General features: G+C 39.9%; 1 protein-coding gene across 1 annotated transcript in view; it reads right to left on the reverse strand.

Annotated features, from left to right (window-relative positions):
• Nucleotides 1-6731: 6731 nt before the first annotated feature.
• The window catches only part of MYO5A (myosin VA), a 228597-nt gene continuing 218266 nt past the window's right edge, over nt 6732-17062 (reverse strand). Inside the window, 3 exon segments of the mRNA XM_017885963.1 lie at nt 6732-13315; nt 13588-13668; nt 15147-15325. Coding sequence (XP_017741452.1) covers nt 13163-13315; nt 13588-13668; nt 15147-15325 — 413 coding nt within the window. The 3' untranslated portion in view covers nt 6732-13162.

A 17062-nucleotide genomic window follows, 5' to 3' on the forward strand; every position in this document is an offset into this window, starting at 1 on the left:
TCTCTTGGGTATTTCCAGGAGTGGAATTGCTGGGTCATAGGGTAACTCTGTTCTTTAACTGTTGGGGGAACTACCAGACTGTTTTCCAAAGTGGCTGCACCATTTTACACTCCTACCTACCAGCAGTGCCTGAGAGTTCTGATTTCTCCACATCCTTGCCAATTCATGTTGTTACCTGACTTTTTGGTTCTAGGCATTTTGGTGGATATGAAGTAGTATCTCATTGTGGCTTTCATATGCATTTCCCTCATGTCAGGCATCTGCATCTTTTTATATGCTTTTGTGTATCTTCTTTGGAGAAATGTCTATTTAGATCTCTTGCTCATTTTAAAATTAAGTTGTCTTTTTATTATTGAATAATAAGAGTTCTTTGTATATTCTAGATATGACTCCATTATCAGATACATGATTTGCAAATACTTCTTCCTGTTATACAGGTTGCCTTTTCATTTTCTCGACAGTGTTCACTGAAGCACAAAAGTTTTCAATTGTGATGAAGTTCGGTTTATTTTTTTCTTTTGTTATTTGTGCTTTTGGTGTCATACCTAAGAATCCCTTGTCAAATGAAGGTCAAGAAGATTTATCCTTTTGTTTTCTTCTAAGTTTTGTAGTTTTACCTCTTACATTTAGGCCTGTGACCCATTTTGAGTTTTTGTTTGTTTGAGACAAGGTCTCTCTCTGTTACCCAGGCTGGAGCACAGTGGTATGATCATAGCTCACTGCAGCCTCAAATTCCTGGACTCGAGTGATTCTCCCCTTTGGCCTCTGTAGTATCTAGAACTTCAGGTGCATGCCACCATGCCTAGATAAAATTTTTTGTAGAAATGGGGTCACTATGTTGCTAAGGCTGGTTTTAAACTCCTGGCCTCAAGTGATCCTCCTACCTTGGCCCCCCAAAACACTGGGATTATAGATATGAGCCACTGCATCCAGCTGAGTTTTGTTTGTTTTTTGTATATGGTGTGAGACAAAGGCCTAACTTTATTATTTTGCATTAGCTATTCAATTGTGTCAACATTATTTGTTGAAAAGACTATTCTTTCCCCATCAAATGGTTATGGCACCCTTGTTGAAATCAATTGATTATAAACACATAGGTTTATTTCCCTACTCTAAACTATATTCCACTGATGTCTTTGTCTATCCTTACTTTCAGAGCCAGATGGTCTACTTTGCTGTTGCTTTGTAGTAAGCCTCGAAATTAGGAAGAGTCATCCAACTTTGCTATTGTTTTTCAAGAGTGTTCTGGCTATTTGGTGTCCCTTGCAATTCCACCTGAATTTTAGAATCACTTTGTAGACAACATATAGTTGGGTCTTGGTTTTGATCCACTCTGACACTCTCTGTCTTTTAATTTGTGTACTTAGACCATGGACACTGACTACTGATATAGTTGGATTAATATCTACCATATTTGTTACTGTTCTATTTGTTGCCCTTGGTCTTGTTTCTACTTTTTGTCTTCCACTCTTTTTTCTGCCATTTGTGGTTTTCATTGAGCATTTAATGTAATTCAATTTTTTCTCTTAGCATATTAATTATACTTCTATTGGCTGGGCACGGTGGCTCAAGCCTGTAATCCCAGCACTTTGGGAGGCCGAGACGGGCGGATCACGAGGTCAGGAGATCGAGACCATTCTGGCTAACACGGTGACACCCCGTCTCTACTAAAAAAAATACAAAAAACTAGCCGGGCGTGGTGGCGGGCGCCTGTAGTCCCAGCTACTTGGGAGGCTGAGGCGGGAGAATGGCGTAAACCCGGGAGGCAGAGCTTGCGGTGAGCTGAGATCCGGCCACTGCACTCCAGCCTGGGCGACAGAGCGAGACTCGGTCTCAAAAAAAAAAAAAAAAATTATACTTCTATTTTACTTTTACAGTGGTTGTCCTGGAGTTTGCAATACACATTTATAACCAATCCATGCCCATCTTCACAGAACATGATATCACTTCAGTGTATAAGGTACAGTACAAGTACCTTATAATATCAAAAGGTTCCTATTCCTCCCTCCTGTTCTTTGTATCATTGTTGTCATTCATCAAATGTATTCTTTAACCATAGTTTCCTTTAGTTCTTTGAATATATTTATAATGGCCATTCTGAAATCTTTGTTAATCTAACACCTTGTTATTCTTATAAGCAGTTTCTGTTGCCTGATTTTTTTTTTTCTGCTTATAAGTCACACTTTCCTGTTTCTTTGCATGTCTTGTAATTTTTTGGTTATAATCCGGATATTTCTGATAATATATTGGAGTAGCTCTGCATACTGGTCCTTGTTTTTGTAAATAAACTGGGCTTGTTTATGTTTTAGTGATCAGCTGGCTTATTTCAATAAGATCTATTTGGCCCTCCCCCACCACCCCATAGTGGGAAGCCTCTGATGTTGCTTCTCAGGCAGTGTAGCCTGCCAAACCTGAGATGACAGTGCTTTTGGCTAGCTTCACTTTGACTGTGTTAACATTCAGCTGTTAAACTCCACCAATTACGATTTTCAACAATGCTGTAAGGAACATACTGTTTCACAGACAGCATCCTAGCAATTTTGGGCTCCTTTGAAAGGCTAGTTCTTGAGGTCAATGTTTGAGCCTTGTTCTGATCCTGCAAGGACTCCTCCTGGTGTCTCTTCTCCCAGTTCTTTCCAGGACAGTTATAGCCTAAAGTTTAGCCTATAACTCTAATAAATCTACCAATCCCCTCCCAATCCCCAGTCATTGCAACCTCCTAAGTGCCCTTAGGCTTGAACTTCTCTACACTCTTTTGCAAATGAAGTCAGTTCCTTTAGGAAGAAATTTGGAGCTTTCTGCTCCTGGTGAAAACCTCTGAGCCATTGTTCTGGAGCTGGAGGTGGGGACAATAGTTTGCATCTCTTTGAGTGATGGGAGCCAAATGCTCAGTGGATGGGGGATAGTGGCCTTAGGTCTTTTTGGTTGGCCTTTCCCAGCATGAGAGCACCACTTTACAAGCCTGAACGAGATCCACTGGGGTCCCAGTATTTTCAGCAGTGATATCCCCAAGGTAGAGCCTGTGAGCCATGAGTAGGGGCTGGGTAGAAGGGAGTCCCCACCTGTTGACTCCATTTATTTGAAACTTAGCTTAAGTAAGAGGTGGCTGGGCGCAGGATGAGAAGTGCTGACATCCTGCCCCTCCCAGGAAGACAGCCCTCCTACTGTGAGCTGGCAGAGAGGAAGCCCTGAGTTCTTGGCTATACCAGTCTAGAGTGGAGTTTTTGTCTCATTGACCTGGGAAGATGGAAGGAGGGAGGAATCTTGGTTCAGATACAACAAGCTTACTCTTCTTATCAAGCTTTAGTATGTTTTCTTGAATAAGCGTTTCTTCATTTAGTGTATGCCCTTAGGACCATTTCTAGAGACTTTAAAGAATTGCGGGTTTGGTTTGTTTTTAAAATAATTCTCACTGGTTTCACTGGTTTCCTTAGGGAGTTGTCTGCAAAGCTCCTTATGCTATCATGTCAGAAGTGGAATTCCTAAAAGCTACTTTTGAAATGTGAGAAATATTTCTCCTCTTGTATTTAATGTCAACTCAAGAATGGTTTTCCATGGGCTCTTGGCCTTTCTTTGCCCATTTCACTTCTGTTGACCAGCCCCATTCCTACCTGTATTTTCCTCCATCCTAGCTAGGGTCATCCTAGACACAGGCCATTTAGCCCAGAGACCTATTTTTAGCAGACCATGGGTGTCCTGTGAAAAGCAACCATTTGTCTTCCTAGATTATAACCTGAAGATTTGATATAACCCAGATCTTCTCAGTGCAAATTTTTTTTTTGGTCACAAGTAGCATTGACTAAACTCTCTTCAAATTCATTTAGCTTTCTTGATAATACAGACTCTTAGGAAATGAGTTTCAGAAGTATATGGTTGACAACATAAACTAGTATTTTATTTCTTTTTCAGTAACTGAAGTTTCAAAATTTGTCTGTTTACCATATTTAACTTTTGGTAAATAGTTCATGTTTTCCTTAACTGTGCCTAGCATAATTTTTTTTTGAGATGGAGTCTCGCTCTGTCGCCCAGGCTGGAGTGCAGTGGCACAATCTCTGCTTACTGCAAGCTCCGCCTCCCAGGTTCATGCCATTCTGCTGCCTCAGTCACCCAAGTAGCTGGGACTACAGGCGCCTGCCACTACGCCTGGCTACTTTTTTGTATTATTTAGTAGAGACGGGGTTTTACTGTGTTAGCCAGGATGGTCTCAATCTCCTGACCTTGTGATCCGCCCACCTCAGCCTCCCAAAGTGCTGGGATTACAGGTGTGAGCCACCACGCCCGGCCCAACCAAGCATAATTTTTTAGTACTTGCCCACATTCTTACCTTCTTGGCATTCATTTCTCTAGGCTGAATTGTCTCAGGATTTTCAAACCATTCTTATGTGTAGTATCCTTGTCCTTCAATTATCTCTTTTATTCTCTTCTGAACCTCTTATATTCCCTTGCATTTTGTTTGAAACCCAATGACCAGAACTGCCCATAGCTGGCCAACATGGTGCTAACAAGCTCTGTGTGGCAGGTTTTATTTCTCTCCTTTTGAATAATGTCCATCATATTTTGGTTTCAGCAGCAAGGTGATGAACGTGAACAAATCACATGTCTTCCCAGGTCCCTTTCGGGGGTGGTAAATGTGATTTCAAAATTCTTCAGTTGTGTAACACTTTGCTTACTTCTCTGTGCACTTATGCCGACTGCTAAGACCCAGGAACCCACCCAGCAGCTCCACACTTTCACATGCATGGCACACTCCCAGTGCTGCATGCGATTCGTGTCCCTTTCTTTCCCATTCAAGAAAAGCATTACTGTAGACATGCATTGCTTTCATTTCCTCTGCTAACTATACCCTGTTTTTCCTCTGGTGAACTCCCACTACCACCTAATCAATCCTGTGTTTTCTGTGAATGATCCAATTTCTAGTTTCAGTAGGGGGTATGTCAGGCTAAGACAGTCAGAGCACTCCACTCCTCTGTACACAGTGATTATTCGGAGGATGGAGGTAGAACTCAAGCCAATGAGACTCCATCCTGAAATGTCTTACTGAGAATTACTGAAGGCAGAGCCATAGAATGAAGCCAAACACTACTGAGGGCTATCTTTGTCACTTGGGGGAGAACATGACTAAGAATGAAGCCAAAAGTAAGGAAAGAAAAGGAGAGATCCCTGATGTCAATGTTTGGGCACCTGGATATATCTCTGAACTTCAGTTCTGTTATGTAATACATTTCCTTCTTGGTTGGGTCAGTTTGAGTTTGATTTTTGTCCTATGCCCCAGAAAGAATCATAATGATCATACCAAAATGCAACTGGATGAGAGTGATTTTATTATGGGGAAATAATCTTGACTTGGTTCCAATTAATTTAGAAAAAGAAACTGTTGGCTGAGCGCAGTGGCTCACACCTGTAATCCCGGCACTTTGGGGGGCCGAGGTGGGTGGATCACGAGGTCAAGAGATCGAGATCATCCTGGCCAATATGGTGAAACCCCATCTCTACTAAAGATACAAAAATTAGCCGGGCGTGGTGGCGCGTGCCTGTAGCAGCTACTCGGGAGGCTGCGGCAGAATCACTTGAACCCAGGAGGCGGAGGGTATAGTGAGCTGAGATCATGCCACTCTACTCCAGGGTGGTGACAGAGCAAGATTTTGTCTCAAAAAAAAAAAAAGAAGAAAAGAAAAACTGTTTGCAAATTTTGACATTTTATTACTTGTAACATACTGGTGTTCTGCTGTGGTTCATGGGGCCAGTGATTGAATTTAATTTGGAAGCTGATATATTTCAAGGGCCTGTTGCAGTGCTCAGAAAAGTACTTAATAAATGAATTGAATGAATGTGTCATGGAAGTAGGAAGTGTCTACATGAAAACCATGTACAGTCATATAGTCATGCATTACTAACAAAGGGGATATGTCCTGAGAAATGCATCATTAGGCAATTTCATCATTCTGCAAATATCAGTGTTCTTACACAAACCTAGATGGTATAGCCTACTATACACCCTGGCTATATGGTATAGCCTGTTGCTCCCAGGTTAGAAACCTGTATAGCCCATTACTGTACCGCAAATTGCAGGCAATGGTAAGTACCTGTTTTTCTAAACATAGAAAAGATAACAGTAAAAATACAGTATTATAAACTTATGGGACCACTGTCATATATGCGGTCCATCATTGACCCAAAATGTTATGTGGTACATGATGATATTAATTTCTTCTTACCATCAATAAGTATGAGACTAATTCCATCATCACAGGTCTGAATAACTGCTCTGTTTCCTTACCCAAAAAAGCACATCTGCATACTTCTTTGATCTATGTCCTATGCCAAAAAATGTCTACTCTCCCACTATATTAAAAGTAGAACTTTTGACACAAATGACACCCTCAACCTTTTGAAAGTCTAAGTAGATTATGTATATCAAATTCCCCTTGGTTATGTCTATTTCTCTGTCAGAGAATTCCAACATATTTAGGCATGACTTTCCCTTGAAGAAAAGACACTACCTTTTCCTCAGCTGCTTCTGTTTGCTTAAGTGTTTGGCAGTTCTCTTCTTTATCATATATATTACTAGGTTGTCCAGTATAGGAGGGGAACTCGTCAACTTTTAAATTTCCAAGACTTCTTAGAATATTCTCATGGGGAGAGATTGTATTTACATTCACCAGTCTTCAGGAAAACAACTTGTTTTGTTGTTTTAAAATGTGCAGTGATTTATAAGACACTGACAAAAACTCTTTATATCCATATCTTTATTTAAACAAGTTTCTATAATAGCTAGGAGAATACAGCATTAATGACACACATTTACTAAGCACAACATTGGACAACTACAAATTTAGAGCATAAATGTAATTCTGATATTGTTTTGGTTTTTATCTTAGCACTAGGTGATATCTAGTGAAAACCCATGTTTCAAAGGCTTTTTTGATATGAGATGAATTATTAACTTATTTTTAAAAATTGCACGTGAGATATGCCAGAATGGGTTCTAGAGTCTAGAGTTAGTTGATAATGCCTTTCATGGTCTCAGTATTTCTGCTTCCTTTTTAATGGGTAAATGTTTCACCTAAGAACTCTCAAAAAATTGTATCAAAATTTTCTATGCAGATCAAAGTAGAATTCCTTTTCCAGACCCAACAAGGAAAAATATTTGAAAACCGCAATGTTCAATTTCATTTTAGTTAAAAGGCATGTCCATTTCATAGTAAATTAATGAACTTAGTAATTAAAATACAATATGTTAAATGGCATGAACTCATTTCTGCGTAACACTGTTAGAACAATTTGAATTTCCCAAAGACACAAAAAAGTCAATTTTACTGCAGGATCCCACAAAAATACATAACTAGGAATCATAAATTACAACATATATATCCACATTTAAAGAAAAAATTCACCATTTGTTGGGAAAAATAATGGCTCAAATGATTTAGGGAGCCTGAAATGTGGGCTAAAATTTTATAACACAGTAACAATAAGATTTGAAACTGCTGACTCTGAAAATGCATAAAATATACTGACCCGCCAAGCACTGAATTATATATACCAGTTTCAACTAAAAAACAACATTTTTTCTTTCAAATATTTCAAGCATTACAATACTGAGGAAATGTTAGTCATATGAATCCAATAACATCCATTAAGTTAAGCTAATGAACATTTTAGATAGACCAAATTACAAATAAAAAAAGTATAAAAAGCATTTTGGAAGATATTTTACATAGTATTTTTCAGTTCCTGATCTATTGAGAAATCTACTGTAATTCAGGTTGGTTTATTTAATTTAGGGTAATACAATAGAACAGAACTTATAGAATGCTTTCCTGTTTTTACTCAACCTTTTATAGTACAGGGTTCTTAAAAAATTTTGAAAAGAATGTCCACAAAAAGTTTGAGTTATACCCTTTACCTTTAGTAACAAAAGGTTAGTAGAAAGCAAGACATTTAAGTATTACCAACAATCTAACTTATCTCCATAATTTCTTTCACATATTCATTTGCTTACTTGTGACACACAGTCCCACTAACTCAGAAGCATTCTCTCAGCTGGCCTCTCACTGGCTCTGAGACTGTCGCTGCCCCACAGTTCCAGTTCCCATTTGGAAAGGAAAGAGGGAGTACAGGAGAAGGAGGGTCATGCAGGGCCACACCCAATCCAAACTCTCACAAAACCTTGAGAAACAGGGCAAGATATCCCTTCCAGGCAAGATATCCTTTACAGAAGAAAAGTTCTGGAGAACTTAAGGCAGCTCTAGAAGGGAAGGGAGCAAGGGTTAAGGCGGCCCTCACAGCACAGCCTGAGAACAAATTACAATGCACTCATCCATGAACACAGGTGACAGCAATACAGAGCCTCTTCAATGTGCATGCACACGGCACCCCTCCTAGCACCCGTCAACACCCGCGGCATGCACACACTGCAGCGCCCACACACACACTGACTTGTATATGGCCTGCCCAGTGACAGCTCTCAGAAGGTACCCGGTGGCTTGGGCTCCCCTGTGCTGAGGACCTAAATTGGGAAGGTGGCCGATAGCCGCAGGCCTGTCCAGGCTGCACAGCTCACCTGATGCTCCAATAGGGACTCTGATGGGTGTGTGGACAGTAACTTTCCTCTTAATTTCAGAGAGGCTTTTGCTGCTTCCTGCCTTTTTGGTTGAGACAGTCTGCCACCAATTAATGCCCAAACAGAATATTGCACCCTCCCCCAGAGCACTGATTCATGACAAAAGTCAAGCCTAGTTATAGCAAGTAACTATGACAAAAAAGAAAACCACCTGGCGCTGAGCACTTGGTCTCCTTAAAACAAGTAACATGGTACTCAGCACTTGGTCCGTTCCCACATGCCAGCTGCCAACTCTGACAAAAAAGCACCCCTTGCTGGCCAGGGGCATTCCACACGTACCAGGAGGGGCAGCACGTGACCTCATGACTTTTTAAAGTCTCCTGCCTCACAGGTGCCCACACCACCACTGCTCCGTATGGGAAAGCGGGACAGCCAGAGGGCTGTGCGACATCAGGCAAGTCACTGCCCCATCTCTATTCCCAAGCTATTATCGGCAAATGATTGTAGAAGCAACCCCATCCACCGTCCATGCTGCTGTGAGGATGAAACGAGGTAACAGAGAAAAGCACTGCAGGAAAGCATATCTGGACCCAGGTACTGTTTCTGCATTACTTTCAACAGGATGCCCTAGTTTTGGCTCTGTTTTATCATAAGCAGCTGATACTACCCAGAGGATCCTTGACTATGCCTGCTAAGGAACTCTATGAATTAGTGATGTGTGTGTGTGTGTGTGTGTGTGTGTGTGTGTGTGTGTGTAAGAGAGAGAGAGAGTGCATTGTGTGAGGACTTCTCAGGATGGTGGCAGGTGCTCATTTTCCTAGGGTTACCAGGAAAGTAATTTCTCACAACAATCACTACACTGAAATTATAATAATATAGTATTTTCATAGCCTCCCCTAGCATGTAGCTGTAACCTTACTAACATATTTGATCTATATTCCACGTAATTACTCACCCAGAAAGAGCCAACTATCAGCTATCCATGGAAATGAAGAAATAACACAGGAACTCATCCAAACTGACAATAATCCCCAAATCTCCTATCAGTTGGCTTTGGAATATGTTTTTGTGCTTCTGCACCTGATGAAAGAAGCATCAGATATGTGGAAATGTTTTAAACTTCCAAAGGAATTCGAAGCTACACTTTGTGGATTTTATCCCATATTTATCTTCCCTTCTTTTAGAGTTACTCTTGGGCAGATCAAAGCCTTAACCTGAGGAAAAGCTGCAAGAAGAGAAATTACTTTTAATTTTTCAGCTTCAAGTTGTAAGGGTGTGAGGTGAGTCTGTATGTAGTAAAGTGAATGGGGAGGGGATTATTGAGATAAAGAACTGCTGTGACTTTTAAGATCTCTTCCTTTGAATTCCCATTATGTGTCACAGAGGAATTAAGAAAAAGTCAATGACTGATCTTCTGAAGGAATGTATTGCAGAGAAGCAAGAACAACAAGACCAGTGCAAAGACTGGGCTGATGGTAAGCACCAGGAAGGCCAGCAGGGGCAACTGAGGACTGACTCCATCCACCTGCTGTCAGTGCACAAACAACAGGCAACAGGATGGACTATTAAGTTGAGGGAAGGGGAAGAGTGAATGTGTAGGGGAAAGGGTGGCAGGGTGTGTCTGAAGTTGGGTGAGAAAGTGTGGCTGACAGAGAGAAAGAACCTCAGAGGGAAAGCAATCCTCAAACTGGCCCAAAGATCCCCATAGTCGGCAGAATCTTCTTTTACCTTCAGTAAAATGGTATACAGAGTCATTTACTGGACCTTGGGGTTCCCTGGTTACAAGATATTCTTGTGAACGACTAAAAAATCTCCAGGCCACCATGAGAGGTTAATTCAGACCCTCAGCTGGGGCTCTAGGTAGGCCTGGGAGGAAGCTGGAGCCCTGGAGTAGCAGAACCTTTGTGCCACCATCACTGAACAGGAGAAACCAGCAGGGGCAGCTGTGGGAGCTCTGGCTCCAGCACTTGACAGGAGAAAGACAGGAGAAGGGAGAGAAAAGCTCAGACCATAGCCTTTCTTTCATGACGCTTCAGTACATGAGCTGTCTGGAGTGAAAAAAAGGGCTGCATGGCAGTGAGAGCTACAGCGTGACCTGGAAGACCTGAGAAGATTCAGGGTGCATGTGAGTCGTGCTACACAGGATGAAGCTGGGGGAGGTCTGGGAGATTTCCAGGGCTGAGGTGGACAGCCTGTACCACGGTTGCATTTTCTTAGCAAGTCCCCAACTTACAGCCTATCAGATGCTGTTAGATTCTGACACATTCGGTACAAACCAAATGGCTGTGACTAAATTGTGCATTGAAAACCGCATTGACAACCAGGAAAAACTGGGAGAATCTGATGCAATTGGTAGTGTTTCTGGTTGATATTGTAAATAAATAATGTATTCAAACTGAATAAAGCAGTATATGATGTAATAAAAATTAAACTAATTATAATACAAATATAGTAGGACCTTCTAAAAGCATGTACATAAATCATGTACATTTAAGAAAGGTTACGGTCACAAACTTGTGATTTTACATTTGATTAATCCTAAGGAATTGACAGGCACTACACACTGGTCTTTCCATCAAAGAATGAACTTACTGAATAACTGCAGCTTTTTTTCTCTAGAATCTAAGGGCTGAGGAGAGAGAAAAACGTGGAAGAGACGTTAAGAATCAGTGTCCAATTCTCTTATTTTATAAACAAGGAACTTGAGGCCCACGTAAATTAACAGACAGTATTCATCTTTTAATAACAATCTTTATCACTGATATGAAGCTATTTGACTTCCATAAATATTGCACATATTTTAATAAGATTTGTCATTTTTATAGACCATCTAACAGTTAAATGATATAATCTATTATTGTAATTCAGAACCAGAGTTTCTAATGAAAACTAATAATTTGCTTTTGTGCAACCTGAAGGATTTATTGTATAAGATTCCTAAGAAAAATGGTGAATATGTTTAACTAGAATTTCAGAATGACAACTTACAGAATCTGGGTCTTAATGAACCAAATACTCTGTAAAATTCAACAATCTTCTATTTCTTATATAAGTCTTCTTGAAGTATTTCTAATATGATGTTTTTAAAAGTATCTAGTGGCATCTGAGAACACTTATAGAAGTTGCAAAGCCTTAAAAACTGAATCATAATGAAATATTTATTATATACCTTCTTTTGCATAATCAAAGTTTCAAGACCTGAATCATGAATATTCTGACAATCTTTTCTAGATAGTGAGTAAGATTCTTTTTTTTTTTTTTTTTTCCAAGGCAGTGTCTCTCTCTGTCACCCAGGCTGGAGTGCAGTGGTTCAATCTCATTGCAATCTCCACCTCCCAGGTTCAATCGATTCTCGTGCCTCAGCCTCCCAAGTAGCTGAGATTACAGGCATGTGCCACCACGCCTGGCTAATTTTTGTATTTTTAGTAGAGACAGGGTTTTACCACGTTGGCCAGGCTGGTCTCAAACTCCTGACCTCAAGTGATCCGCCCACCTTAGCCTCCCAAAGTTCTGGGATTACAGGCATGAGCTACCACACCCAGCCGAGATTAATTCTTAATAAATTAAGGAGAGAGAAAACCTGTCAGGGTTGAAAATATGCACTGAAGAAATCAGATCTGGTAATGAAAAATAAGTCACTTCACAGAACACTGTACCCTGATGCAATATCCACCCAGAGAAATTTAATGAGCACATCAGTGTAATACATCCTGAATAAATAATGACGTCAACAATAGCCACTTTGTCTAATCCTACCCCTAAATGTCAAGCATTTTGTCATATTACTACATGACTTTCCAGTGTCTGCTACTTGTGCAGGTGAATCTGTAGGTATTTGCATATAATCCAGTTAAAACCGTGATCTGATTGAATTGTAAACAGAGTTGATAAGAGAAACTTATTGTTGTAGTGCCTAATAAGAATATCACTTACATTTTAAGAAGACAGTATGTAGCAGCAATTAAAAATGCTCAGTATAGTACAAATGGACATCTATACTATTTAGCAAACCAACATTCCTTTAATATCTCTATATAATAGTGACACAAATGAGGAATTACTTTACATATTGCCAGTTTATTTCTTTGAACCAGTTTGACAATATCAACATAATTGATTCCTAAAACTGATATGATATGTACTCAATGGAGACTTTTCTTTCCATTCTCCTGTTTAGTGCAGAGGAGGTTCTTTGGTGCCTTCCTAACAACAGCTCATCTATGGAAGTTATGCTTTTTATACCATTCAAACGCAGTGCTAAGGATTTAAAATAAATGCTGCCAGCCGAAGACACATTTTTCTCCTCCTTTCCTTCCTCCCTCCCTCGCTCCCTTCCTTCCATCATTCTCTGGTATGTAAACTCAGGGTACCTAGTTGGTTAAGGATGAGTGTTGCTATAAAGATAACACAGCACAAAAGAGCCTATTTTTGTTTCCAAAGTGATGAAAGTATTCTAGGGAGATTTCCAGTTAATGACTGCTCATTTGGGAGATAATCAGTACTTTCTCTTTAAAAATGTATTTTCAGTAGTTCACTGGAAATAATGGGTTCTTATTTCAGGCAAGAAATGTATTGTCAATGTTTGCCTGGGCATCACTTTCAGACCCGTGAAATGAAGCCCAGGCCGAGGCTGGCTGGAATCTGGATGGTTTCTAACGCGAGGGAAGATGGGTTGAAAGGAAAGGTGACAGGAAAGATGTGTTTAGCATCCATGAGCAGCTGGGGAGAGTCTTTCCTGTCTCGTAAACGCATCTGAGAAGATTAAGAAAAAAAATTAACAGAGCATCAGTTCTTTGAATCTAAAAGACTTTTTTTCTAATAAAATTTCTACCCTCAAATTCTCAACTAATGAAGAATGTTTACCTTTGTTTTAAACTCACTTCATTTTCCCAATAAACTATTATCAAAAAAGTGAGTCCATTGTAAAATAAGATAATAAAAGATAACACATTATCCTTCACTAAATCACAAAATGTCCATTCAAAAGACTGTGCTGGTGAATCAAAGAAGATGGGAGCTCTTACCTGTATAGTACGAATGAATGACACAGAGACTCTTTCTTCAAACTCATTAACAGGAGTATACAAATTCAACACTTTCACAATCTGTGAGAGATGAAATTATCAAAGTTTTTGGCATATTATCAAATACACACTGGGTACCTATAATCTGGAAAATTAAAAGGATCTGTGCATACAGATTTTAGTTCTACTCAGTGGTGGGCTGGGACCAGAAGGAAGGAGGAGCTGGTCTGCACATTTACCTTTGTTATTTGAATTTTTACAGGAGAATATATCAATGTAATGTTTGTGTAATATTGTAAGAAGCCGGGTACATTTAGAAGAATATTCAAACAGCACAAGAAAATAAAACATGAAAAATAAATGTCCGCACTCCCATCCTTCCAGTCTCCCAAAGTGGCAACTGTTAACCAAGGGTGGCCAGGCTGGTCTTGAACTCCTGACCTCAGGTGATCTGCCTGCCTTGGCCTCCTAAAGTGCTGGGATTACAGGTGTGAGCCACCATGCCCAGCCTACTGATTTTTTCTGTCACCCAGGCTGGAGTGCAGTGGCGCGATCTTGGCTCACTGCAACCTCCGTCTCCCAGGTTCCAGCGATTCTCCTGCCTCAGCCTCCTGAGTAGCTGGGATAACAGGTACCTGCCACCATGCCTAGCTAATTTTTGTATTTTTAGTAGACACGGGGTTTCACCATGTTGGTCAGGCTGGTCTTGAACTTTTTTATTGTATTGGGCAAAACTGAAAATTTCATATGTTATAGGACATATGATGAACATTAAGAAAGTCTAAGACTTAACACAGAAAATAACTGGGCAAAAAGAAAATTGGGCATGTTCTTGCCTGTGCCTTGCTTCATGCTGTCACTATCATCCTCAAATGCCCTTCTCATTCTCTTAATTCCTTAAATTCAATGCCCAGATTAATAGGACCTTCCCTGAATACAGTTATCTCCCCTCAGCACTTCCTTTAGACATCTTACTATAGAATTTGCTAGAACCTCTACGGTAGTTGGATACGACTCTGTCTGCCCTACTAAACTGTAAGCTCCTAGAAGGCAGGAATTTTTCCTTATTTATTGAAGCATCTTCCCCAGCAATAAATATGGTGCCTTGAGATGGAGGCTCAATTAGTCATCTGTTGAATTGAAGTAACAAGAATTATCTGTCTCTAAAAACAAAGTCATTATTTGATAATCCACTCAATTATCAAATAATATAGAAAGCCATTTTATGGAATATAAGCTGCCTAGACTGTACACTCCATGAGAGCAGAGGCTTTGTTTTGCCTTTGGGTGCATCCCAGTGCCTTCAATGTTATATAGAACACTGTCAGCACTCAATAAATATTGGCTGAATATAAAATATATTTAACTATAATTAGCACTGAAATGTATTAATTTCTGGCAAAATCTCCTTGCTTTAAGATCGGCACAGGTATATATCTTCTTGGACACAGATGAAGTCAGCTCAGAAATACAAGCAATAAGTAGGAGACTTCTTTACTTCCCTAAAGATCATCTTTGATGAATGTTAAATTATTTCATAACAGGGAAAGTTGCTCTACCTGGGCAGTAGTTAAAGCATTGCACATAGAACAAATGGCTTCTGCATCATCATCTGTTTTCTTTTTCACTTGCAAAAGTTGAGCAGCCTGAATGAGAGGTTCCAGGGTTTCTTTAGCCCCACTGTTCATCAGATTCTTGTCACGCAGCCATTCTTCAAGTTGACTGACATTGTACCTATGCAAAAAAAAAAAAAAAAAAAAAAAAAAAAAAAAAAGAGAGAGAGAGATACAGAGAATGCAAATTTGCTGAATGTTGTCAAAAATGTCTTAATTTTTTTTTTGTGTGGCCTTGTCAGGATTTATGTTAAAATGACAGGCAGTATTTTTGTTCAATTTTCTTAAATCTCATCAGCTGTGCTTAAAAATTTATTATAGTCATGAAGATTATAATCATTATATAAGATTAAATGACAAGATAATGTAATTCTCTTTAATGGAAGATGGAAGTGAAGACATTATGGCAAAAGTTATTAGACTTGCTAATAAACAAAATAGAATACATAATGTAACTCTGTCTTTATTGGTGGGCCGGCCAGAAAACACTTTGTGGCTTCTCTTACAATTTCAGAGCTGGGTTACTGTTGCAGGGTGAGACTTAATAATCCTTGAAGTACTCTCTCTTAAAACAAACTTCAAATCAGATAACTGAATAACCAGAAGCCCCACATATACCCGTGCTCAAGCCTTAAGGGAAGAGCCTAGGAGATGAAGATGGTGGCCTGAGAAAGCTCCAGGATGAAGGGAGAGAGAGGCAAGGGAGGGCCACTGGAAGAGACAAGGACTCCAAATGGGGACAGAGACAAACTACAAAGACACTGAGGTTTCACGAAGCAGCCAACCAAGTGGCAGCGGTCTGAAGACTGAGGTCAATGGACACACAATCAGCACTTCGCACCCAGGCAAATAGGGGCCAGCATAATATTGCCACAGGCGGCTCCACATTTCCATGCAGAGAAATACGTTCCACTATCTGAGAGGAAAGCATTATTGTCTTAAAATTCACTACAATTCAGTGTGAGTCAGGATGGAAAATTTGAAAAGAATGCTAAGAGTTCCTGAGATTGAGTAACCACTAAGACTTTCATAGGAGAAATCATTTTTCCCTCCTCTTGGTGAATATTCTAGCTGTTTTAAAATAAAAATGTGTGTCCCGGCATGGTGGCTCACACCTGTAATCCCAGCATTTTGGGAGGCCGAGGCAGGTGGATCACCTGAGGTCAGGAGTTCGAGACCATCCTGACCAACATGGTGAAATCCCGTCTCTACTAAAAATACAAAAATTAGCTGGGCGTGGTGGCACATGCCTGTAATCCCAGTTACTTGGGAGACTGAGGCAGGAGAATTGCTTGAACCCGGGAGGCAGAGGGTACAGTGAGCCAAGATCATGCCATTGTACTCCAGCCTGGGCAACAAAGAGCGAAACTCCATCTCAAAAAAATAAAAAATAAAAAATTTGTAAAAAAAATTATGTTACAATAATGAGGTTATGCTGAGTAGTGGGCATAAAATTAAGTGTAGCTTTTCTTAAAATATAGAGGGGGGGATATTGTAAGAATTAGTAAAAGAAAAACATCTATTAGACCTGTTCTTGTTGTCATAGGTACAAAAGGTATTTTCCAAAATATATTTCTAAAAGCAATCAAACATTAGAAATATTCATTATTATAATTTAATAATTTCTTATTGTATAATTAAAACACACACATAAGGAGAGGAAGCAGCTATCTCATCTTTGTGTATGTTTGCATCATCTCTTCATTCCCCCAAATAAGAAAGCTTCACAGTGGAGTAGGGTTTCCTATCAAGAATGTGAAGAACCCTTTGGCAGGGTACAAACAGGGAGCAATAATGAGATGTGGGCCGGGCGCGGTGGCTCAAGCCTGTAATCCCAGCACTTTGGGAGGCCGAGACGGGTG

Source organism: Rhinopithecus bieti, unplaced genomic scaffold, assembly GCF_001698545.2.
Source record: "Rhinopithecus bieti isolate Rb0 unplaced genomic scaffold, ASM169854v2 scaffold_14454, whole genome shotgun sequence".
In the NCBI taxonomy this organism is placed as follows: Eukaryota; Metazoa; Chordata; class Mammalia; order Primates; family Cercopithecidae; genus Rhinopithecus; species Rhinopithecus bieti.